The 24,422-nt window shown below is 38.5% G+C and overlaps 3 protein-coding genes across 4 annotated transcripts; all 3 read left to right on the top strand.

Moving 5' to 3' along the window:
* Window positions 1-91: 91 nt before the first annotated feature.
* On the top strand, window positions 92-2,356 carry LOC116167813 (putative inorganic phosphate cotransporter). Of its 2 annotated transcripts, XM_031483356.1 has the most exons (9): window positions 93-508; window positions 568-617; window positions 661-797; window positions 844-1,153; window positions 1,191-1,411; window positions 1,456-1,605; window positions 1,655-1,787; window positions 1,834-2,087; window positions 2,135-2,356. In XM_031483356.1, exons 2-9 carry the CDS (start codon window positions 572-574, stop codon window positions 2,249-2,251), a joined length of 1,368 nt encoding a protein of 455 aa, XP_031339216.1. In that variant the 5' UTR covers window positions 93-508; window positions 568-571; the 3' UTR covers window positions 2,252-2,356. The 2 variants fall into 2 exon arrangements, with proteins under 2 accessions (XP_031339214.1, XP_031339216.1); XM_031483354.1 differs by having other exon boundaries at window positions 92-617.
* LOC116167812 (putative inorganic phosphate cotransporter) lies at window positions 2,317-10,654 on the top strand. Its single transcript, XM_031483353.1, has 7 exons — window positions 2,317-2,450; window positions 8,318-8,622; window positions 8,675-9,027; window positions 9,073-9,212; window positions 9,257-9,937; window positions 9,988-10,120; window positions 10,165-10,654. Exons 3-7 carry the CDS (start codon window positions 8,976-8,978, stop codon window positions 10,581-10,583), a joined length of 1,425 nt encoding a protein of 474 aa, XP_031339213.1. The 5' UTR covers window positions 2,317-2,450; window positions 8,318-8,622; window positions 8,675-8,975; the 3' UTR covers window positions 10,584-10,654.
* Window positions 10,655-14,040: 3,386 nt separating this feature from the next.
* Window positions 14,041-15,543, top strand: LOC116169050 (intraflagellar transport protein 172 homolog). The gene is made up of 5 exons (XM_031485078.1): window positions 14,041-14,362; window positions 14,406-14,683; window positions 14,729-14,998; window positions 15,050-15,418; window positions 15,487-15,543. Exons 1-5 carry the CDS (start codon window positions 14,089-14,091, stop codon window positions 15,541-15,543), a joined length of 1,248 nt encoding a protein of 415 aa, XP_031340938.1. The 5' UTR covers window positions 14,041-14,088.
* Window positions 15,544-24,422: the final 8,879 nt, after the last annotated feature.

Below are 24,422 nucleotides of genomic sequence, written 5' to 3'. Positions count from 1 at the left end.
CCACTGGTAGAAAAATTAAAAACTTTTGCAAATCAGAAAATGCATCTGCAATGTACCAAATTTCATAAAGATGTCTACAATATTTTTCTGTTATTAAAAAAATTGATTTTTTTTCAACTTTACCACCCTGTAGGTATCTCAAAAATTACAACGTTTACGACATACGTTCCTAGGAAGTTTTTTTCTAAGAATCACCCCCTTAAATATTAGCATGTCTTTAAGGAACACCCTGTATACATTTTCCTACGTATCTAAACAATTGTGACTGATTATCTACTTTTTGTATAAACATTTATAAACGGGTTTTTTCCAAAAGTGGTAGGTAAACAGTGAGTGAATTTATTTTTCACATAAAGTTACTACCTATACTAGGCCACCAAATGGGGCTAAAATGCAACATACGCATTCCATCGATTATGGTGTTATGTGGAACCCATGCGCAATAAACTTAATTTTTGACCTAACGATACCCTTGGAATAAATCACTGCCATTGAATCGTTATCAAAGGTACGTTTTATCACACTGGATAAGTATCTCCACATTTTTCCGCGATTATCATTTGATAGAAAAATGGAGCGTGAAAAGCAATGCTTAGAAGACGCTATTGCACCTCCACGTAAGTTCCAGCGTCCAGCGCGCCAGTTAACGATGGTTTTTAGGAGTCATCGGTGCTCGGCATCTCCAAGTGGCATTGCTCTTCTTGGTAGTGAATGTGTCATATTTGATGAGGAGCAACATGTCCGTCGCCATAGTCGCGATGACCGACCCGGACACCAGTCCAAACCCTGACGTTCCGGTAAGTGCATTTGTAACCAAGTGGTTCATTCACCCTTCGCTTTTAGACTTACGAGTGGAACGACAAAAGCATAATCCTCACGGCGTTCTACGTGGGTTACATCATCCCGCAGGTTACAGCGGGGCAGCTTGCGAAAAACTACGGGCCCAAGTGGATCCTAACAGCGGCCGTACTTGCCGGTTCCTTGCTGACGATTTTGACCCCGCTCGTTGCAGATTTGGGGTCTTGGCCGGTGTCAGTGTCGCGCGTGCTTCAGGGAGTAACTCAGGGATTTATTTTTCCATCGTGCCACACGTTACTTTCGAAATGGGTCCCCCCGTGTGAAAGGGCTCGTTTGTGCGCTTTCGTGTACGCAGGTTCGTATTGATAACTGCTGCGAGATTAATCGTTTAGGTATCCCCGTCGGTACGGCACTTACAATGACGCTCACTGGGTTCCTATCGGCAACGTGGATGGGGTGGCCTTCCGCGTTTTACATCTTTGGAGCGGTCGGCTTGATCTGGACGCTAACTTGGGTTGTACTGGGAAGGAATAGTCCCGCCGCACATGGCGGGATGGACTATCGCGAAAAATTGTACATTGAAAAATCGCTGGGGCAAGTAGTTCGCACAGAGGTCGGTGTCCATCAGTCACTTCGCGTAACCAGGAAATTTTCTAGGCAGCCGCAACGCCTTGGAAGGCGATCCTCACGTCTGCGCCGGTTTGGGCCTTGACCGCAGCCTATTTCGCCCACGGTTGGGGCTTTTCGACGTTGAACACGAACGTGCCGAGCTACATGGCGAAAGTGCTCAACTTTAATATCGCAGGCGTAAGTTTCTGAACCAGTTTCCAGGGGTAATGCATCGGATTCTTCGCAGAGTGGAATTTTATCAGCCGCCCCTTACTTGCTCTTCTGGCTGGTTAGTATTATAGTCAGCGCGATAACTGACTTTGTCATCACTCGCAAGTACGTGACGGTAGGAACCGCTAGAAAGGTTGCGAATAGTATTGGTAGGTCACTGGCTCACCCCCGACACCCTCTAACCGATTCCAACAGGTCTCTACGTCCCCGCCGTCGCTTTAATAGTGCTCGGTTTGATTAGCGACTCCAAATCCGATATTACCATCGTAACGCTCGTTCTTCTGTTCATCGCCATCGCAATCAACGGCAGCGCCTACAGCGGCTACCGCGTCAACCACATGGACCTCTCACTCGCACACGCGGGCGTCCTTATGGGAATCACCAACACGATTGCGAGCATATCATCAATCATAGCACCTCTTTTGCTACACTTCATCGTAACCAATGAGGTACGTCTTCAAGATCGACGGGCTGCTAATTGACGGCACACTTTCAGAATGATCCCCTGCAATGGGCCACGATCTTTTACATAGCCGCCCCCATCTACATTGTGGGAAATACAATTTTCTTAATCTTCGGATCGGGCGAAACGCAACCATGGAACGGACCATAATCTACATACTTGTACCATTGGTTTAATTCGACGATTTGATCAAGATCAATTTTTAAGCAAGCATTGTGGACTATTAAACGAGCTTTATGCTTCATTACCAACAAACTGAATGGGGTTTTAGCGCTGCGTATCTGCTTAATACATTTACAAGTCACGAACTGGAAGTTTCAATTTAAGTAGTTGAATGGGCAATTTCAAGGTATGAAGGTTTCCTATCCCACCCTTCATGGCACATGTAGTACTTTTTATGTATTTGCATTCGGTCGTTAAAACTCGAAATACTGATTGCTCCACTAGGTTGATCCAAATGGTCTCATATAATGAATGGCTCCTTTGATTTAAAATTGAAACACAGTCACTTAAAATTTAGGTGAACCGCCAGTAAATGTCAATGTCAGCTGTTATTATTATTTAAACGCGTTTTTGATTTTTTAAACCGGTTAAAACAAATAGCCTAAGAGTTCTCCCTTATTATTCAACTGATAAAAAACGGAATTTCCAAAACCGTTAAAGCGATCCATTTATTACTGTTTTGAATACAAGAAAATGACCTTAATTATACAGCAACACTAAGAACTACCCCTCGGTCGTTAAAACTCGAAATACTGATTGCTCCACTAGGTTGATCCAAATGGTCTCATATAATGAATGGCTCCTTTGATTTAAAATTGAAACACAGTCACTTAAAATTTAGGTGAACCGCCAGTAAATGTCAATGTCAGCTGTTATTATTATTTAAACGCGTTTTTGATTTTTTAAACCGGTTAAAACAAATAGCCTAAGAGTTCTCCCTTATTATTCAACTGATAAAAAACGGAATTTCCAAAACCGTTAAAGCGATCCATTTATTACTGTTTTGAATACAAGAAAATGACCTTAATTATACAGCAACACTAAGAACTACCCCTCGGTCGTTAAAACTCGAAATACTGATTGCTCCACTAGGTTGATCCAAATAGTTGAAAGGTCTCATATAATGAATGGCTCCTTTGATTTAAAATTGAAACACAGTCACCTAAAATCTAGTTGATCCCCCGGTAAATGTCAATTTCATATAATAGCTATTTATTTATAAAAGGCGTCATAAGGTTCTTTATCCACGCGAGAAAAATTTAATTTCCGAGGTCGAAATGGGTCGTGACTGTTAATGTGACAATGATAGATTCATTACATGAAACAAATCGAAGACGCTTAAGACGAGGTTTCTAAGGAGTTGTGGTTATTTATTTGAGTAATACAATTTTATCCACTAGTGGATAATGTGTAATTTTTCCACTAAACTTAAATGTATAATGACTACTTTATTTCACGGTTTTGGATAAAACGCTTCGGGCGTGCGACGAAGTACATAAATTTCAATAGATCCATTCTTCTAGTTTAGAAGGTTGTGGAATTTAATTTCGCGCTTTAATACTTCCGCCATTGTTCGTATTTACCGTAATAGTTTTCGATTTACAAGTTATTCCTTGAATATGTAGGTCACTAAAGACATTAATTCGCAATTTTACTCATTTGTTTTAGTATGTACAGGATGGTTCAAATTCGTGGCTCACCTTTGGGTTCGTCATAACGGTGAAAGATAGTGTGACTAAAAAACGCGTTTGAAAATTTTGAAAAATCTGCTACATATAGCCGCCACAGGCTACTACTTTCTTATTTTTTAAGTGTGGCATAATAGGTTTTTAAAAAATGAGATAAAGGTCAAGAAAAGAAAAATAATGACGTGTCACACTATATATTTTTACATAAATTTGAAAGGAAAAATTCAAAATCAAATGTTTCACATCCCAATGATGACCTACAAATTTAAACTATGTATAAGCTCTATATATCTATCTCTATATAAGCTCTGTTAAGGTATGCGCACGACTTTTCTCCGAAAGTAATAATTTACAGGTAGTTAACTTAGCCTTGTCTCACTTTGAGGTGCCAATTCTCTTAAAACACCCCACTGTAATTTACAGGTGGTTGACTTCACTTTACTTGCGTCTAAACTCGAACACCAATAAAAAACGCACTGCGCTAATTTACAGGTGATCTACTTCGTTGCGTTTCCTGCTTCACGCTAATTGTTCAAGCGAATTCGAAAGGCACCGAAATCAAAAAGTCCACCCTACGATAAATTACAGGGGGTGGACTTAACTGCGCTGACGGATCGACGCGAAACTCGCACAAGATGAAACCACCCCACAGTAACTTACAGGTGACCGACTTAACTGCGCTGACGGTTCCTTCAGAACGACTAGCTTCCCACAATCTTTTTAGCGCATGTTTGCAAATTTATTATTATTTCCCTGACAGGAATCTACTAAAATGAAACTTTTAACAACCGGAAACTTACTGCAAACCTACAGTAATAATTAAATATTGTCCTTCCCCGTTACTTCCACGCCTTCACCAACTTTCCTTCCAAATTTAGTGTCGAATTTCTTTCTTCTGGGGTCCTAAACTCAAAAGAACGTTTCAAAGATTTAAAGGTCGTGGTTAAAACTATTTATCTAATGCAAACTGCACTGCGCTATAGATACATGGAAGGCCAACCCGAAAACAAATTTCTGTAGTAGATGTGTATCTGTAGAATATAAAGATCAGAGCATTACGGCCAAATGGATGGCAAAAATATGGTTTTTTAAAGCCTCGTCTCCAAAACGGTGCATTTAAATCCATTGCGAATTGCGTTTACAAGTGAAACTAACATTTTCGTTTTCCTGCATCATTGGATCCGCATGATGGCGTTTAAATACATTTTACCACGAATGCGTTGTGGTCCAGGGTACCGAACGTTCATTGCGTTTATATTTGAAGTGGTTGGTTACGACCAAAATTGTGCTGTGGTTAGTGCACCACCAGCGCATGCGCAATTCTGCCCGAAAGCTCTTCCTTTTATGTCTAGGAATATGTTCACCAAATTTACTTCCAATCGGTTCAGCCGTTCAGCCGGAAATGACAGACAAACCGACAGATACACCGACCGACATCAATGAAATACCTCCCTTATTAATAAGTGGGTGCTAACAAATTTCAAATTTGTGCGTTTAAAGACGGTTAGTTAGTGCTTTTGCTACTGTATAAGGGTAAAATTGACATTGCCATATTGCAGAACATTGCTAAATTATTTCAGTGAGTAAACTAAATTTCCATTGCCCAATTAGGAAAAATCTAAAGCTCATTTTGTTCCTGATTCAATTTTATGAGCCATCTTTAGAGGTTCACTTTACCTAATCAAATTGGCCCAGCATACAAAAGGTCCAGCTGTCCACTATCCAATTTTCCAAATTGCTGCTACCTTTCAAAAGGGAAAATGGACTGTAATCTGGGGATCATTTCGATAAATGTAAGTTATTTGAAATTCTTGCATCGGGTAAAAACAGGCGAAGATTTTGTATACAAAATTTATGCTCAAAGTAAATTTAATATTCCTAAAGAGATCGACCCACGGAATGTGATTTTCTAAAAATAATAGGCGAACCCAAAAAAATGATTTTGATGATGTTTTCTCATTAATCGTGAAGATTGATACCATTCTTTTGTGGGAGTTAAATTTTAGTTAACATTCCTTTGAATAGGAGAATGTACCAGGTGTTGGATTAATTTAATTAATTAAGCTACCTGTGGATTTAATGATTTTATTACAAAACATTCTGAACGAATTCCGGAAGTTTTGAGAACTACTGAATAAGGTCATTTCCTTTAAGCGGGTTTTATTACCCTAGCTCTCATTTAATTGGTAGATCAGAAAGGAAGACACGAATGGATGATTAAAGACGCTCGTTGTCGTTAATAAGAAGCCATTTTGTAGGCGTTATTTTGTACAGGAGTCGACCGTTTTGGAGATATAGCAATTTATGCTCAATTTAACATTCCTGAAGAGATCGGCCCACGGAAGTTTATTCCGTGAACAAATTTGTATGTTTTTTACGAGTGATAAGCGCACCCAAACAAAAGATTTTGGTGATTCTTTCTCATTAGTTGTAAAATGGAACTTTGAGCTCATGGATACCATTCTTTAAATTTTGCAGTACAAGTTATACAAAAAAGGAGACCTGTATCAAATCGACAGAGAAATGAACATATCTGTAAACTTTGTCCAGAAACGATTAGAGGACTGCCATAAATGTTTGGGCTAAAAAGCTGCAGCAATGGTTACTATAAAATAAAATGACAAATTACGGATGAGGAAAAATTGAAGTACGAGGCCCCTTTGGGGTCGAGTACTTTAATTTATGAGTCAACTAGTGTCATTTTACTGAGGTGTTTTCTAAGTATTACATTTTTCCCGAAATCGTTTCTTTAATATAACATTTTTAATCATATAAAACTTGTGTATCAGTGTTGACAGAAGATAGCAGGTAGTACTGTGTGCAATGGCGTACTCCACTACCCACAAACCACCTGGCCAGCTAGCTCAAATCAAATTAAAATTGAAATACAATTATTTATATATATCTTCCTGGTATCCGGCATCTGCTATAAAGAAGAATCCTAATACCGATTCAAAACGTCTCAATTTAAGAGACTCGGTGGCCTCGATAGATTGTATTGACACCTGAAATAAATCTTGGGGGCACGAATGAAAACTCTATCTGGGTCGCACAAAGGATTCGAATAAATACACGATTAATTTATTGACAACGACAAAAATTTATTACGAAAAGGAAATCCCTGAAAAAAAAATGAAAAGCTTACAAAGCTTGTTTGAACATAATACCCCGCACGCATGCGGTCGATCAATAAAATTTAAACAATCTTTTTAACTTCTAACGAAAGATATGCCTTTTAGAAAGGTTTTACTAAGCAGACAGCAGAAATACACGAACTAAATTTTTCTGAATACGGACAAACCGCTTCAAAAAACTTTCCAGGAACCCTTACTCCTTCACTTGACGATAACTTAAATCTCCTATTAACAGTGAGTTCTGGGCACTTTATTTCGACGAACCGTGTCTTCAACAAAACAAATGAGGCCAACTGCCCTTAAATTTAGCGTAAGCAATATACACGCTCCACAACCATTGCGACACTTGCAGCAGCCTTTAACAAAACACCACTTCCTTCTTCAGAATTTTTCAAATCAACCGCCAATCACAATCAGATGGATAATCACAGCTTTGAAAGAACGCATCTCCACTTACGCCGAAATAACGCGTAGTGAAAAGAACAGCGTTAATTAACTTTCGTCAGATAAAGCTCCTTATCGCAAACTACCAGATGTCCCTAAATTTTATCACTCAATTTCATATTTTACAATTAAATACACAAATCCAAACAAACAATTTACAAAAGCGATATAGTTTAAACAACAATTACGCAATTACAAACAATTCCAAAAGGAAAATCAACAATGAAACACAAATTCAAATACAATAAACCAAATCTGGGCTTATTTCGTAAATAATCCACCCAATTTACACCTAATAAATTGAAATATTGTCATTTACAGGGTATCCGTCATTATTTTTGGCGTCAAACTGAAATACGTCGAAATCCCTGACATAAAGTAGGCATGAAAGTGTAAAAACAAAGATCCCTAAAAAGGTTTCGATAAAAATTGTGTCTTGTTTTATTTTTCAGCAAATAAATTCCCAATATCAGGCGAGTAACATAGCAAACCCGTGCCTCAAAAATGGATCAAATAGTGACTTGTCTCAGATCTACAGAGAAACGGATTTTTCTTATAGTTTGTTTACTTGTACGGTCAGTTTTCAATTGTCAATGAGACTTTTGTTTCCATCATGGTAAAACATGAGAAACCGGCAAGGGCGATGAGTGACCAACAATCAAACCATTGCATTGACAATGTAAATTAAAGGTTTAGTTAACAGTGTAGATTATTTTAGCAGGCAACGGATTCGACAGTTATGACTCAGTAAGTATGTAATGCGCGGGGAATGAGACATTAGAACACTCCCTCTCTGCCAACTATAGGGGTAAAATCATTGCGATTTATAAAAAACAATTAGCGTTAGACTTTGGTGTATAGCAAGCGGGTTGGTCCTATAGTTAAGGGCTAAGTGAATCATAAAAGGTAGTACAAGAAAAGGAGTTTAGTGCCAAAATTCTTCGCAGCGTGGAAATAAATTTACTAAGAAGACGTACTTCAGCTTCATTGTCGACAGCGTAAAAACTCCCATTGGTAAATGGAAAATAAAATAATCCCGCCGTTTGTTTTGCAAGCGTTATTCCGCGGGACCGCCTTTGAGAGAATTTCTACTCGGAAGATGTCCAGCGAAGGAAAGCAGTGTAGACATCCCAGGGTCCAGAACCACTACGTGAAGTCTTCCAAACAGCAGAGCTGTGGAAATTAGAGACGAGGTGGTAAAAGCTCCATCCGCCTGAGGTCAGCGACTTGCTGCGATTGCAACATTTAAAAGGTACTATTGCTTCATTTAATTCCTCGGGTTAGAATTACCGAATCGCTTTTAGGGTGGCTACTCACCGTCATTGATTTTGGATATACCATAAGCCCATAAGCCCAAATCATTACACCACATTCATAGTTTTCCGTTAAAAGGTTTATTTTGGAACCACTCAATAAAGTAAATGGCGTCAAAACATTGGGTAAGACGCCATTAATCGTTGCCCTTTAGGAAGAAAAATGGGTCATCGTGTCATTTTCAAGTACCAACACACATAGTTGTACTTATCTTATCATTTATCAGTAAACGCTTCTTGTATTGTGTGTTTGTGCATTTGACATTGCAGAAGTCAAGCTCGTGTCGATAAAATGGTCGTCGCCAAGGAAGATGGCGCAAAAATCGTGGATGATCTTAATCCCGGTACGCTTGAACAAAGTAGACTACTGCTAACACTGTCCCACATAGGTTTCCGGTATGGTGCCAGACATACGCAGGGAATTATGCTCTTTGTTCTACTAATGATAGCGTACGGAATGCGTGCGAATCTATCGGTGGGAATCGTAGCCATGACCAATCCAGAAACCAACCCTAATAAGGACATACCTGTAAGTCTACAGTCTCCTCCACTTAAACCACCCCGATTTTGCAGACCTACACGTGGAATGACAAGAGCGTGATTCTGTCGTCGTTCTTTTGGGGGTACGTCATACCGCAAATAGGCGCGGGTCAATTGGCAAAATACTACGGACCGAAGTGGTTTCTAGTGGGCGCAATGGGCGTGAGCTCGCTGTTCACGCTCCTAATTCCGGTCATGGCAAGTGTGGGCGGTTGGGCTCTGATGCTTTGTCGAATCATTCAGGGGTTTACTCAAGGTTTCTTTTATCCGTCGTGCCATAATTTGCTGTCGAAATGGGTGCCTCCGAGTGAGCGCGCCCGTTTGGGCACATTCGTCTACGCCGGCGGTCCCTTCGGAACAGTCGTATCTCTGACGTTCACAGGGTGGATTTCTGGCACAACAGTCGGGTGGCCGTACGCCTTTTACACGTACGGCACGGGGGGCCTGTTGTGGGTTGTCGTGTGGATGGTACTCGGACGTAACAGCCCAAGTCAGCACACCAAGATTGATCCCAAAGAAAAAGCGTACATCGAAGCCGCCTTGGGACACGCTGAACAAAAGGAGCTTCCTTCAACACCTTGGAGATCAATTGCGACGTCTCTACCGCTTTGGGCGATACTAATCGCGCATAGTGGACAAAACTGGGGTTTCACCACGTTGCTCACTAACATCCCCACCTTCCTCCAGAGCGTGCTCCACTTTGACATAAGATCAGTGAGTCCTGTCCACTTTTAATCTCAAAAAAATTGCACTCGATTTTATAGAACGGCCTACTCTCCGCAGGGCCTTACCTACTCTTCTGGATTTTAAGCTTCGCCTTCAGCGCAATCACCGATTACTCCATAACCAGGGGAATCTTCACCACGGGTACAACAAGGAAGATCGCCAACAGTATCGGTGGGTACCACTCCGCGGATAACTCATGCGTAACCCAATTTTAGGTTCTTTAGTCCCAGCCGCCTCCCTCGTCGTTCTGGGCGCGATCGGCGATACGGACGCCGACATCAAAGACGCGGCGATCGTCCTGCTCTTCATCGCCGTAGGCGTCAACTCGTTCACGTACTGCGGCTACAACGTCAACCACATGGACATATCGCCGAATCACGCCGGTACCCTGATGGGCATCACGAACGGACTCTCGAACATCACCTCGATAATCGCGCCCTTAATTTTGGAATTCATCGTAACCGACGAGGCGAGTACGAAACAGTGGGCCGTAGTCTTCTACATATCCGCCGCAGTTTACGTGATAGGCAATACGTTCTTTGTCATTTTTGCATCGGGGGAGAAACAGAAGTGGAACAGCAACGAGGAGGAGGAAGCGAGGGTTACAGTTACAGTTGAAGAAGCGCGACCTTGAAAGAGTAATTTAGTTCATATGTCATAGTCGAGATATAATACAATAATTGCGAAATATAAAGTTTTATGGAACGTTTTATATTCTTAAACTATAGGTACAAAGCCTTTGTGCTAGTACCTCATAAAAATCTTAGGGAGAGGTTATGGTTGTTATGTGTAAATTGTATTTTGCCAGTAAAAACCACTACTCAAAACAGGGTAACAGTGGTGGGAGTGGCGACAAGTGAAAGAAGTGGGGACAAAGACGGTTTATGGATACCGGAGGAATCTGGAGACATTGTGTCGAGGGATGTGATGTTCAAGACGCAAAACTGTATATTTTAGTAAGCATAGGCAAATGTACACATATAGCGCGTCATAGTGAACTTGAACAAAGATATGTCTGGTGAAAAACGTATTGCGGCAAGCGAGTGGCGTTCAAAAAATAAGGCCTGCTTCTACAGGGCGAGAAGAGGTGGGAGAGGAGTTCGCGAGCCGAAACGTACTATTTAGGTGCGTTGAAATTAGATTCGAAGAAGAATTTGAGAGCGTGCCCTTCTTATTGATTTAGATACGCAGATTCCAAACAAAACATCTCGTATTTTTTCGATTGGACCTCTCAATCAAAAGTTATGGACTAGAAACCAATTTCGAAACAAAATTCAAAGGGCTGTAACTTTTGATCTAGTAGCCCAATCTTGGAACTGATTGAAATTATCGATTCTACAGGCCACATTCTATAAGAAAATGTTTTTTCCCGGTCGATCCGAGACAATTTTTTTTCAAGTCAAAAAAAAGGCAGTGTTTAGCCTTCCTTTTTTACCAAAAATCAACTGCACCAAAATTTCTCGGGAAAACACTTTTTCTTATTAATTTTGGTGCGTAGAATTCAAAACGATTCGTACTTTTTCGATTAGACTTCTCAAAAAAAAGTTATAGACTAGAAACCAATTTCGAAACAAAATTCAAAGGGCTGTAACTTGTGAACTAGTAGCCCAATCTTGGAACTGATTGAAATTATCGATTCTACAGGCCACATTCTATAAGAAAATGTTTTTTCCCGGTCGATCCGAGACAATTTTTTTTTCAAGTCAAAAAAAAGGCAGTGTTTAGCCTTCCTTTTTTACCAAAAATCAACTGCACCAAAATTTCTCGGGAAAACACTTTTTCTTATTAATTTTGGTGCGTAGAATTCAAAACGATTAGTACTTTTTCGATTAGACTTCTCAAAAAAAAGTTATAGACTAGAAACCAATTTCGAAACAAAATTCAAAGGGCTGTAACTTGTGAACTAGTAGCCCAATCTTGGAACTGATTGAAATTATCGATTCTACAGGCCACATTCTATAAGAAAATGTTTTTTCCCGGTCGATCCGAGACAATTTTTTTTCAAGTCAAAAAAAAGGCAGTGTTTAGCCTTCCTTTTTTACCAAAAATCAACTGCACCAAAATTTCTCGGGAAAACACTTTTTCTTATTAATTTTGGTGCGTAGAATTCAAAACGATTAGTACTTTTTCGATTAGACTTCTCAAAAAAAAGTTATAGACTAGAAACCAATTTCGAAACAAAATTCAAAGGGCTGTAACTTGTGAACTAGTAGCCCAATCTTGGAACTGATTGAAATTATCGATTCTACAGGCCACATTCTATAAGAAAATGTTTTTTCCCGGTCGATCCGAGACAATTTTTTTTTCAAGTCAAAAAAAAGGCAGTGTTTAGCCTTCCTTTTTTACCAAAAATCAACTGCACCAAAATTTCTCGGGAAAACACTTTTTCTTATTAATTTTGGTGCGTAGAATTCAAAACGATTAGTACTTTTTCGATTAGACTTCTCAATCAAAAGTTATAGACTAGAAACCAATTTCGAAACAAAATTCAAAGGGCTGTAACTTTTGATCTAGTAGCCCAATCTTGGAACTGTTTGAAATTATGGATTCTACAGGCCACATTCTATAAGAAAATGTTTTTTCCGGGTCGATCTGAGACAATTTTTTTTTCGGGGCTCAAAAAAAGGCAGTGTATAACCTTCCTTTTTTACCAAAAATCGACTACACCAAAATTTCTCGGGAAAACACTTTTTCTTATTAATTTGGTTGCGTAGAATCCAAATCAATTCGTACTTTTTCGATCAGACTTCTCAATCAAAAGTTATAGACTAGAAACCAATTTCGAAGAAAATTCAAAGGGCTGTAACTTTTGATCTAGTAGCCCAATCTTGGAACTGTTTGAAATTATGGATTCTACAGGCCACATTCTATAAGAAAAATTTTTTCCAGGGCGATCTGAGACAATTTTTTTTTTTTCGGGGCAAAAAAAAAGGCAGTGTATAACCTTCCTTTTTTCCAAAAATCGACTGCACCAAAATTTCTCGGAAAAACACTTTTTCGTATTAATTTTGGTGCGTAGAATCCAAAACAATGCGTACTTTTTCGATCAGACTTCTCAATCAAAAGTTATAGACTAGAAACCAATTTCGAAAGAAAATTCAAAGGGCTGTAGCTTTTGAACTAGTAGCCCAATCTTGGAACTGTTTGAAATTATGGATTCTACAGGCCACATTCTATAAGAAAATTTTTTTTCCGGGTCGATCTGCGACAATTTTTTCTTCGGGGCCCAAAAAAAAGCAGTGTATAACCTTCCTTTTTTTCCAAAAATCGACTGCACCAACATTTCTCGGGAAAACACTTTTTCTTATTAATTTTGGTGCGTAGAATCCAAAACAATTCGTACTTTTTCGATCAGACTTCTCAATCAAAAGTTATAGACTAGAAACCAATTTCGAAAGAAATTTCAAAGGGCTGTAACTTTTGAACTAGTAGCCCAATCTTGGAACTGTTTGAAATTATGGATTCTACAGGCCACATTCTATAAGAAATTTTTTTTCCGGGTCGATCTAGACAATTTTTTTTGGGGCCCAAAAAAGGCAGTGTATTACCTTCCTTTTTTACCAAAAATCGACTGCACCAAAAAATTTCTCGGGAAAACACTTTTTCTTTTAATTTGGTGGCGTAGAATCCAAATCAATTCGTACTTTTTCGATCTGACTTCTCAATCAAAAGTTATAAGACTAGAAACCAATTTCGAAAGAAAATTCAAAGGACTGTAACTTTTGAACTAGTAGCCCAATCTTGGAACTGTTTGAAATTATGGATTCTACAGGCCACATTCTATCAGAAATTTTTTTTTCCGGATCGATCTGAGAATTTTTTCTTCGAGGCTCAAAAAAAGCAGTGTATAACCTTCCTTTTTTACCAAAAATCGACTGCACCAAAATTTCTCGGGAAAACACTTTTTCTTATTAATTTTGGTGCGTAGAATCCAATACAATTCGTACTTTTTCGATCAGACTTCTCAATCAAAAGTTATAGACTAGAAACCAATTTGAAAAAAAATTCAAAGGGCTATAACTTTTGAACTAGTAGCCCAATCTTGGAACTGTTTGAAATTAGGGATTCTACAGGCCATTTGTCGTAGATTGGCAGAACAACGGGGATATAGTAAACTGGCCCAATTGAAAGAAGATTACATGTCTCTCCTACTACGCACCGGGCAAAACGAGAAGGCTGGCCAAGTGTTCGAGAAACAAGGCAACTATGAGAAGGCGATGACTCTCTATCTCAAATCGAACTGCTTCGTGCGCGCCTCTTCTCTCCTGATCCAGCACAAAGAATTACTAAATGACAGCGGTCTGGTAGCCAACGTGCTCAAGATCCTTCTCAAGCACGAACTCTACGAGAGCTGCGCCGAAATTTACGAGAAACTCCAAAAATCGTCCCTGGCAATGGAGTGCTACCAAAAAGGTTAGTTTGCACGGTTACGGCAAATTCCTAATTGTAAAATCAGGAAAGGTGTGGAGCAAGGCGATCGCTTTGGCTCGCAGCGTGGAGCCCGAGAAGGTTGTACAACTGGAAGAGGAGTGGGGCGACCATCTGTACGAAAACAAGCAAATGGACGCCGCCATCAACCATTACATCGAGGCGGGTCGCACGCGTAAAGCTCTAGACGCCGCTATCGGCGCGCGCCAGTGGAAGAAGGCCGTGCACATCGTGCAAGTCCTGGACGAGTCCGAGTCAACGGAGAAGTACTACCAGACGATCGGCAATCATTTCGCAAGCGCCCGGGTAATAACCCCTCTTCCGCCGCAGTCCTCACTTTCACTATTCTAGGACTACTCCACCGCCGAAAAGATGTACGTAAACGCCGGTTTGTACAAGGAGGCCGCCGAGATGTACAACGAGGCGGGGCAGTGGGAGAAGGCCTACAGTTTAGCGTCGCGGTTTTTGGATCGGAGCGAGGTGTCGGAGATGTATCTGAAGCAGGCCGAGCAGCTTGAAAATGCCGGGAAGTATCGCGACGCCGAGAAGCTTTACTTATCGGTTGACGCGCCCGATTTGGCCATCGCCATGTATAAGCGGGCGGATCAGTACGACAACATGGTAAAGTCGCACCATGGTGCGACTGTATCTAAACTTTTTGTTCGTGATTAGGTCCGGCTCGTGGAGAAATTCCACCCCGACCTGCTTCAAACCACCCATTTGCATTTGGGGCAGCAGTTGGAGACGCAAGGAAAGCACCGGGCAGCCGAGGTGCACTATTTGGCGGCGGGTGATTGGAAATCGGCAATGAACATGTATAGGGGCTTGTCAATGTGGGAGGAGGCATATCGCGTTGCCAAGCAGAGTGGAGGCGCTGCGGCGGCGAACCAAGTCGCATTCCTCTGGGCGCGCACACTTTCCATCGAGTCCGCCATTAAGTTGTTGAACAAGTTCGGCCTGTTGGAAAGCTGCGTGGATTACGCGTGCGAAACCTACCAGTTTGATTTTGCGTTTCAATTGTGTAAAAGTTTAACGTCTAAGGTAAGCGCAAACATAATACCACACTAGATAGACAGCGTAAATGGACAAGTTGTTAACCGCTTATTTAGTTCCGTAAAGAAGATACAGGGGGCGTTTGCCATGAAGCCCATACTCGGAATCCGTAATCGTACGTATTCGTCACACGAGACGCGTTACATTATCTTTTCCATGACCTACTCAACATTCCTTTAATTATTTTCATAAATTAAATTACAATTAAAAGAAAGGGAAAAAGTGTATAGGCGAATTTACGATACGTTGCGCTCTATTCTCGGAGATAGAATCAGTGAATTTATAAATATAGAATGGTAAAACGTAATTACGTTAATTCAACAAATACAATGCATGTTTTTTTCTGGTACGTTGTAAGTATTGTAAACAAGTAGCCCTTATACGGCTCCGTTAACTTAGCACCACCATTTCAAATTTTTGACTAAAGACAGATTGCGCTAGAATCTCTATGGCTAGCGCCAGCTAGCGCCACTTTGAGTTCAGCTAGCGCCATTATAGATTTTGCAGAAAAGCCCTTGACTTTCGGGGGGTGCTATGTTAACGCCAGCACCACCATTGCGTCCGATCATTTCCAAAAGCAAACGCTGTGTTCGTCAGACCTAGCGCCAGCTAGCGCCACAAATTTTAGAGCTAGCGCCACCCCCCAATAGTGAGGGGAGCAATTTTTCCTAGCACCACCATTTTGTCTTTTCATGTAAAATTTTGACGTTTTGTGTTCTGCTGACCTAGCGCCAGCTAGCGCCACTTTGAGTTCAGCTAGCGCCATTATAGATTTTGCAAAAAAGCCCTTGACTTTCGGGGGGTGCTATGTTAACGCTAGCACCATCATTGCGTCCGATCACTTCCAAAAACAAGCGCTGTGTTCGTCAGACCTAGCGCCAGCTAGCGCCACAAATTTTAGAGCTAGCGCCACCCCCCAATAGTGCAGGGGGCAATTTTTCCTAGCACCACCATTTTGTTTTTTCGGGTAAAATTTTGACGTTTTGTGTTTTGCTGACCTAGCGCCAGCTAGCGCCACAAATTTTAGAGCTGTCATCACCCTCCAATAGTGTGGGGGGAGGGGGCACCACCATTTTGTCTTTTCGGGTAAAAATTTGATGTTTTCTGTTCTGTAGACCTAGCGCTCAAGTTAACCAAGCGCAATTATAAATTTTGCAAAAAGCCTTTAACTTTTGGGGGTGGTTTATTAGCCTCTAACACCACTATTGTGTTCGATGACTACCAAAAGCAAGCGCTGCGCTGTGTTCTTTAAACGTAGCGCAGAGCTGGCGCCCAATCCCCAACATTGTGGGGGTCCTTTTTTTTTATAATACCACCGGTTTGTTTTTTCGTGTACAATTTTGCTATTTTGTGTTTTGCTGACATCTCCCAGATAGAGTCAAAATCTGAAGAGTAGGCGCCACACCCAAGTAGTCTGGGACAGTTTTTCCTAGCTTTATGACTTGGCACCACTGAAATATTTTGGATTAATTTTCTAGTAAAACGAGTGGTGTGGTAGCTGAAGTTCAATTATTATAGAACAGAACCATATTTTTATACCTTTCGCAGTAGAGACATTGGGACCTTGGTGTAGAGAAGCTCGAAAATTTTGTGGAATACCTGGGAAAACGCATTACCAATATTACTGGGGAACCCCGAGCTACCACTTACTTACGACAAATTTAAGTATTGCCATACAACGTGCAGGTAACGCGGCCATTCAGTGTAATGGGGACCACGATCCCCATGGAAGAAAATTATCATTTATTAACGAGCTCCTAGCGAGTTTATAATTTTGCGGTGTCTGTCCGTCTGTCCGTCCGTTAGCACGATATCTCGATAACGAATGGAGCGATTACGATAAAATTTTGTAGGTGGATTCTTTACGAGATTCTTTATCAAATTTGTAGATCGGAGTTCGTGAACTGGCAATGTAACCCAATAAATAAGGAAGGCCCTTTTGACATCTCCGTGAGTTATGAACCGAATTGCATGAAATTGCGTATAGCTTTAGCCATATAAAACGCAATTCCAAAAATTGAGCCTAATCGATCAACATTCACAATGCTCTTTTCGCATTTCGACCATTTATAAACCGATTTGCAAACTTTTTTATTTATGAAGTATATTTAAATGAAATTTGATACATAACCACTTGGAATAAAAGCAAATATAACGCTAGTTTCAAAATTTGATTTTGCGCATGCGCAGTGCCAACTTTCTTATTTATGGAGGGATTTAAATGAAATCTGACACATAGCCACTTTGAATAAAAGCAAATATAACACTAGTTTCAAAATTTGGTTTTGCGCATGCGCAGTGCCAACTTTCTTATTTATGGAGGCATTCAAATGAAATTTGAAACATAACCACTTGGAATAAAAGTAAATGTTGGAAAATTAGTAGTTGTGATAAGTTTTTCTTAAATATTTAAAAAACTATACTATTTAGCGCGAAATAAAATAAATAATCTACAGTAAATTGCGAACAAAAATGGCCTCATATATAATCTTGTTAAATTGAACCATTCCATAGTTACGGAGGGTGTAACAGTAGAAATTTTTCATCTTTTTTTTTAGATTCTTTTGGAAAAAATATGAGATTATCACTAAGGAAACTATTTTTTTTGTTAAAACCGGTTAAAACAAATTGCGCTTTAGTGACCGGTGGTATGTTACTGATAAGTCCTTGAAGGAACGATAACCTTACCACCTTCTCAAGGGGGGCCATTTTTTCAAGAGACTTCCACTATGAGGGACAGTAATTCCTGGGGAGTTGCAGGATGTGTTGTTATTGCTCTCAGGTGTTCGACAATCTTGCATTCCCACTTCATCGGGTTCTTCTTCTCATGCAGCCACTGCTGCACCTGATGGTAAGTTCTAAATGAATGTTCTACCTGGTAGCTGCTGAAGTGGGGAGAAGCGCAGCCAACTTGAACAGTGAATGTATAGGATGCTTTGAAATAGCTTGCAAGTAACACTGGTAACGAAAACAAGCCAGATCTTCAGTGTTCTTTACTTCAAACATGATTTCATTTTTCCAGAAAATCGAAAAAATACGAAAAATGCCTACTTTTACACCCTCCGTAACTCTGGAATCGTTGACTTGAGCAAGATTATACACAAGACCATTTTTATTCACAATTTAATGTAGAATTATTTTGGATATGGTACTTTTCTCGCCAAACCCCATAGTTTTCTAAATATTTAAGAAAAACACCAAAAACTACTAATTTACCAACTGGTGTAACTTTTTACCAAACAATATGTGGACTGTATAGAACAATTTGCAGTTAATGGGAAACTTTTACTTTTGATGTTTAGGTTAAGCCGTTTTGTCGACTAATTGCACCGTACTATATTATGAATTTTTAATTTTAAAATTTCCATATTAGGTACTGTTTCTTGTGAAATTTTTCTGTTTTGTGCTCTACTCACTAAACATTTCTTTTTGTAAGTCACAGTATTAATTTCCCTACCACAGTATTGCGAGCTAAATCGTTTAGAACACAGCGCAGTGCAAAATTTGAAAATTTCAACGAACGTACCTACTCATAACCTATATAAAGTCGTTAAATCAATCAGCATATTTGTTAATTCTGCTAAAAAACAAGAAAGCAGTTCTTATATACTTATGTGTATTTTCCGTAGCTAACTAATTTTTATGGTGCAAATAAGGCATATGTATTTTATATGATTAATACACTCCATTAATACGGAAAATATGTAGTGGTTGTAAAATTTACTGTCTTTTATTAATCTCCCTAAAATACACTAGACCTTGATCAGGATAATTTTATTTTTAATTCACTCAAATTTTGTTGCCTCCTGGAAAAAACTCTCGATCAAAAGCATAATATTAATAAAATCGCTCCAGCTAAAACTGTCACGATTTTATCACACTTTTGGTTTCGAGTTTTTTCCGTTGCAACAAAACTTTCGTGTAAAAATAAAATTATGCGATTAAAAATCAAGCTCTTGTGTATTTACTCTCGATAAATTATATACCTATGTACGTCACGTCGACTACTATCTAAAGGTGTTTTTTTAACAATAGATTTACCAACATTCACACAATTGACGCGCCTGTAAACCCTTGATGTGACAAATAATTTACAACTCTTGCGCATTCATAAAGGATTTAAGTAAGTTTGTACCTGCATACCTCACCGTCAGTTTACTTCGAAATGAAGGGTTACAATCTTGCTACTTTATATACAAATTTTAGTATTTTTATTGGAACTTTTTACTTTAAACAGAACGATCAATCCAAAAAGTAAAGGATTTCAAATTGAAATAATTTGATTATTATTTCCGACCCTAAGAGGGACAGATTTGCACATTCGGGTTTAAAAAAGGTAAAGAGTTTGACCATCCCAGATGCGGTGTCTGTCCGTTAGCACAATAGTTCGATAACGAATGGACCGATTACGATGAAATGTTGTAGTTGGATTCTTTATCAAATTTGTAGATCAAAGTTCGTGAATTGGTAATGTACCCCAAAAAATAAGTATGGCCCTTTGTATGTAATCTGCGTGAGTTTTGAACCGAATTGCATAAAATTCAATATTCGTATAGCTTAAGCTATATAACACGCAATTCCAAAAATTGAGCCTAATCTATCAACATTCACAGTGCCCTTTTCGCATCGACGTGTAAATAAATATAGAAAACGAGCTCCTGGGTAAGGCTACAGCATGTGCAAAACCAAATTTTTAACTTGGTGTTAGTTTTCCTTTTATTTAAAGTGTATATGTATGAGATTTCATTTAATTGCATCCATAAATAAGAAAATTGGCACCACACATCATGCACAAAACCAAATTTTGAAACTGGCGTTAAATTTGCTTTTATTCCAAGTGGCTATGTATCAATTCTTTTTTATTATACCTGAATCACAATCTCTGTTTTAAACACTCAAATGCGTGCGAAAAAGGGCCTTTAAAACACACGTGCTTTAAAGTTGCTAAGTAACGATACTTCAAGTATGACTTTTAAAACTGTCATCTGGATGAAATAAAAAAATCCTCTTAGGTCGCTTTCTGTAAATGCAGAACATTCCTTTGGCTTTTGTACCTATCCTTTGGTTGAAGCTTTCACAAACGCGCGTAATTTAGGGTATGCTTCCAAATCTGTTCCACTTTTTAATCGCAGCATTGCTTTAGTTTTGAATGAATGCACCAAAATATAGAAGATTTAAATACCTTTGATATTTCCTTCATATATGCCAGCATTAGGGATGCATTTAAGACTGTATTCGTAAGTAACTTCCTATTCGTCCATGGAAACAACTTTTCATATTCTTTATAATAGGCTTTACTGGATTTGGATTTTACACCTACCAACGTTTGTTTAGATTTTACAAGCGATTTAATGGACGATGTATTATCTTTTTCAACGGAAATCGTTTTATTTACAAATTTGATGATGATTATAAGCAAACGTCAAGTGACATTTCCATGGCAATCGTGAAATTTCGAACACCCAGCCCACTTAATTAAACATGTATTCGAGTATAACGTCAATATGACTTCATTGTATTTCCGATTTTTAAATTATACTGCAGGTATAATAAAAAATACTATAAGATACACGTGTATAATTGGTCTTTAAAGCACTTGCAACGTTAAAGGCACTCCGCTTTGCGTCGTGCCCTTAAACTCGTTGCGCGTGCTTTAAAGACTTGATTATACACTTGTATCTTAATATACTATTTAAAGTACGGTCTATATCAAAATTGTATAGTTTCCAATATTATAGACAGATATCATGGCTTGTTCCAAAATGATGTAAATCGTAGGTATGATATAAATCGAAAAATGAGAATTTTCCGACATTTCGGTGTATTGCACATTCTCATCAATATAATTATACAAATAAAAATTATATCTCGTGTTATAACTCTTACACTCATACAAAATAGCTTACACATTAATACAATTCTTTGACAACCCTTTAACACCTTAGGTTTTATTCGAGGTTTTATTATAGGCGTTTGCTTAGATTTTGGAAATTATATTACTTTTTTCCACATTTGTACGAAGCAATCTTGAATGTGGTGTTATAGTATGGAATTCAGCATTTCAAAAATACGAGCAAGAACGTATACGTTGTCTTTTAAAATATCTAGCATTACGCTGTAATGGATACGACCCTGCAAGAGGCTAACCACAAAATCTACTGCTAGAAAGTTAAATTTTTTACCCATAAGTAGCAAACGTAAAAGAATTAAGTGTGTCATTCTTGTATATACGCTCCCAAACGGTGGCAGGTACTATAGGAATCACCCTGTACATTACTATGGAATGAAATTTCGCTATACCTCCAGGTATTTCAAAAATTTTAAATTAACCTATTGCAAAACAAATCTTTTACAAAATTTGCCAATTTATCGAGTGTGTCATAATTATAACTTTATATGCGATACACGTACTAATTAAAAATTCCTTATAAGTATGATCCAATAATTTTTGCTTTTTCTTTTTTTCATTACACTAATATAATTTCTCCTATTTTATAACATAATACCCAACTATTGTATTTTGATTTATTACTTTATTTTGTTTATTGTATGATTATGAACAATTTTCTTTCGCCCCAATTATAACTCTATTATTATAATCAATTTAAGTTTCAATTTTGTTAATTTTTCTATATTTCTGCTCGGCTGTTATTGAACAATATTTGAGGTTGCCCTGTAGACTGGATAGTCTGGATAATAAATATTTTACGATGAAAAGTGGTATGTCCACGAAACAAACAATAAACCAAAACCATCAAGGGAATGGTTATTGCAATCTGCCAAGGAAAAGGATATGGTATACGGCTCCATTAAAATGTTTCGCCTTTTCCCAGGGGAAACAGTTACCAATTGATCTCACAATTGATGTTAAAAAGAAAAATCCTGTAATAAATGTATATAACGAGGTATACAATGTTTATTATAAAATACTTGCTTAATTCATATTATGACACTGTATGTCACCTCATTAAAGTGAATTGCACCTCTAAAGATAAAGCGTCATAGTTCCTTTTCACAACGAGAATCTCTAGCCAAAATTCTCGTTGCTCGCCTATAGCTTATCTTTCTGTGAAACTCTTTGTAATATGTAAATGAATATTCCCTGCTATTCCCTGACATTCTTTCAACAAGATCTTCTCATATACTTTAAAAACACTCAAGAATACTATAACTCGTAATAAGCTCATTTAACAGCAAGGAGATGAATTTTTATGGAAGGAAACAAGCTTTCTTCATAGTTTTTCAATTTTTCATCGGTATCAAACTTCACTGTAAGTCGAAGAATTGAAAAACAAATAAAATGAAACGTGAAAATGAAATTTAGCATTGATTATTGTTTTATTACAATTCAATTTCTTTTACATATGTCTATACCCATCGTAATTGATTGGTCCAACGAACTGTAATACTACCTACTAAAGGTCTAATAAATTCGCAATGTAAATTTGATCACTTTAAATTGAAGCGTACACTTGCCACTATTTTCCGCTTCCACGTTTCTCCGGCAGATTATTGAAGCTTAAACTCTAGTCTTTTTGTTACAACAAGACTATTACGTTGGTGATGTACGTAATGATTGCATGCAATAGCTGTAGCGTAACAGCTGTATTACATGTGGCAGAAAACGTTATTGATCTATAAAATTTTATTTCTTGAAAAATGTTCTCTCTACGGCGCCGTAAATCAATAAGAATGGCGCTGCGGATATTTCCTTAATGTTATAAGTCATTGTACCTAGCACAGGTTTCAGTCTGTCATATTAGAGCAGAATCCATTCTAATTTGGTTCGTGTTCCTAATTAACATTCAACACGTCGTACAACTTTAACTTTGTATGCTTCGGGTTTACAATCAGAAGTGTTTTTGAAATGTGTAACATGTAATAAAGATGCCAAAATTGTGAACACCTGCCGCACTGATTTCGCACCTGCTCCGGAAGCCTAATTATAATTCCTCCCTCTTAATTTTGGCTTATTTTCATTACGGCGCCATGCGGATTAAAAATGCCTTCATTCTTGGGGCTGCACAATGCACTACAGAGCAATATGAATCCAGAGGAATGAGGCATCTACCTGAGAACAGGTTCCAATGTAACAGCAGGTTGAAAAATGCAATTTTTTTCGATTTCTCCTTTGAATGATAGTCTAATTAAATTGATTATATCGATTTCAGGTTCAACGATTCCATTACATACAAACACTGGACGGTTCTAAATTATGAAATGAATCAGTGATTTGACATGGTAATCATACAGCGCTATATAATTATCCTTTTAAACCAAGCTCTAATAACTATTTTTTAACTTTAATAAATTTTGTGAGGAGTAGCGTTTATTCACTTCGTTTGCGAAGTTTAAATTGGTTTTATTATACCACTTAATTATCAAGAACTACTATGTAAATGACCCGCTAAGTTATTTGTATAGGCACCTTCATCTATTCTGCGTTTCAATCGTCAAGAATTTGCGAATAAAAATGTTAAAATGGGCCGTAAAAACTCACTGGACAGCTACCCTTATCAACACATTATGTGATGCGGTGTAATGAGTAGAATCAAAGCTATCTAAATCTTATCAAAGATCAAAGTTAATGACATTAGCCTCTTCCGTAGCAAGTGCAGTGGACCCTCTATTCTTTTTAATGATCCACATCCACAATGACTTGATACACTTACATTGTAAAAAGTATATGGCTGGTCATCCAACTGGCCGCGCCGTATAATTTCTAAACCTACACAATCTTATTCTGCTCTTCTAAAAACCGTCCCAGTCTCCAGGTGCTCATTTCAGACCAAATTCAATAGGTCCATAACTGCCAGGCCACAAATAGGTTTTTAGTGCAGATGTGTATTTCACCATCCACTATTCGTAAGTAACTTTCTTGTACCTACAGCAGATTGCTTGGATGTGGTCAAGGTGAACGTGTTATTTAAGTACCTCTACACCACTGAATGCATCTCGTCGTTTAACAAAAGGTCGTCAATCTCGCCAACTG

Source organism: Photinus pyralis, unplaced genomic scaffold (genome assembly GCF_008802855.1).
Source record: "Photinus pyralis isolate 1611_PpyrPB1 unplaced genomic scaffold, Ppyr1.3 Ppyr1.4_LG4, whole genome shotgun sequence".
Lineage (NCBI taxonomy): Eukaryota > Metazoa > Arthropoda > Insecta > Coleoptera > Lampyridae > Photinus > Photinus pyralis.
Note: the sequence above shows the minus strand (reverse complement) of the source record. Positions and strands in the feature narration are given on the sequence as shown.

Coding starts and splice junctions, on each gene's coding strand:
- LOC116167813 (XM_031483354.1), top strand. CDS start 572: ATGGAGCGTGAAAAGCAATGCTTAGAAGACGCTATTGCACCTCCAC. Junction 1,606..1,654: donor TCAACTTTAATATCGCAGGC/GTAAGTTTCTGA, acceptor GATTCTTCGCAG/AGTGGAATTTTATCAGCCGC. Junction 2,088..2,134: donor ACTTCATCGTAACCAATGAG/GTACGTCTTCAA, acceptor GCACACTTTCAG/AATGATCCCCTGCAATGGGC.
- LOC116167812 (XM_031483353.1), top strand. CDS start 8,976: ATGGTCGTCGCCAAGGAAGATGGCGCAAAAATCGTGGATGATCTTAAT. Junction 9,028..9,072: donor CGTGGATGATCTTAATCCCG/GTACGCTTGAAC, acceptor TGTCCCACATAG/GTTTCCGGTATGGTGCCAGA. Junction 9,938..9,987: donor TCCACTTTGACATAAGATCA/GTGAGTCCTGTC, acceptor TCGATTTTATAG/AACGGCCTACTCTCCGCAGG.
- LOC116169050 (XM_031485078.1), top strand. CDS start 14,089: ATGTCTCTCCTACTACGCACCGGGCAAAACGAGAAGGCTGGCCAAGTG. Junction 14,684..14,728: donor ATCATTTCGCAAGCGCCCGG/GTAATAACCCCT, acceptor TCACTATTCTAG/GACTACTCCACCGCCGAAAA. Junction 14,999..15,049: donor CGGATCAGTACGACAACATG/GTAAAGTCGCAC, acceptor GTTCGTGATTAG/GTCCGGCTCGTGGAGAAATT.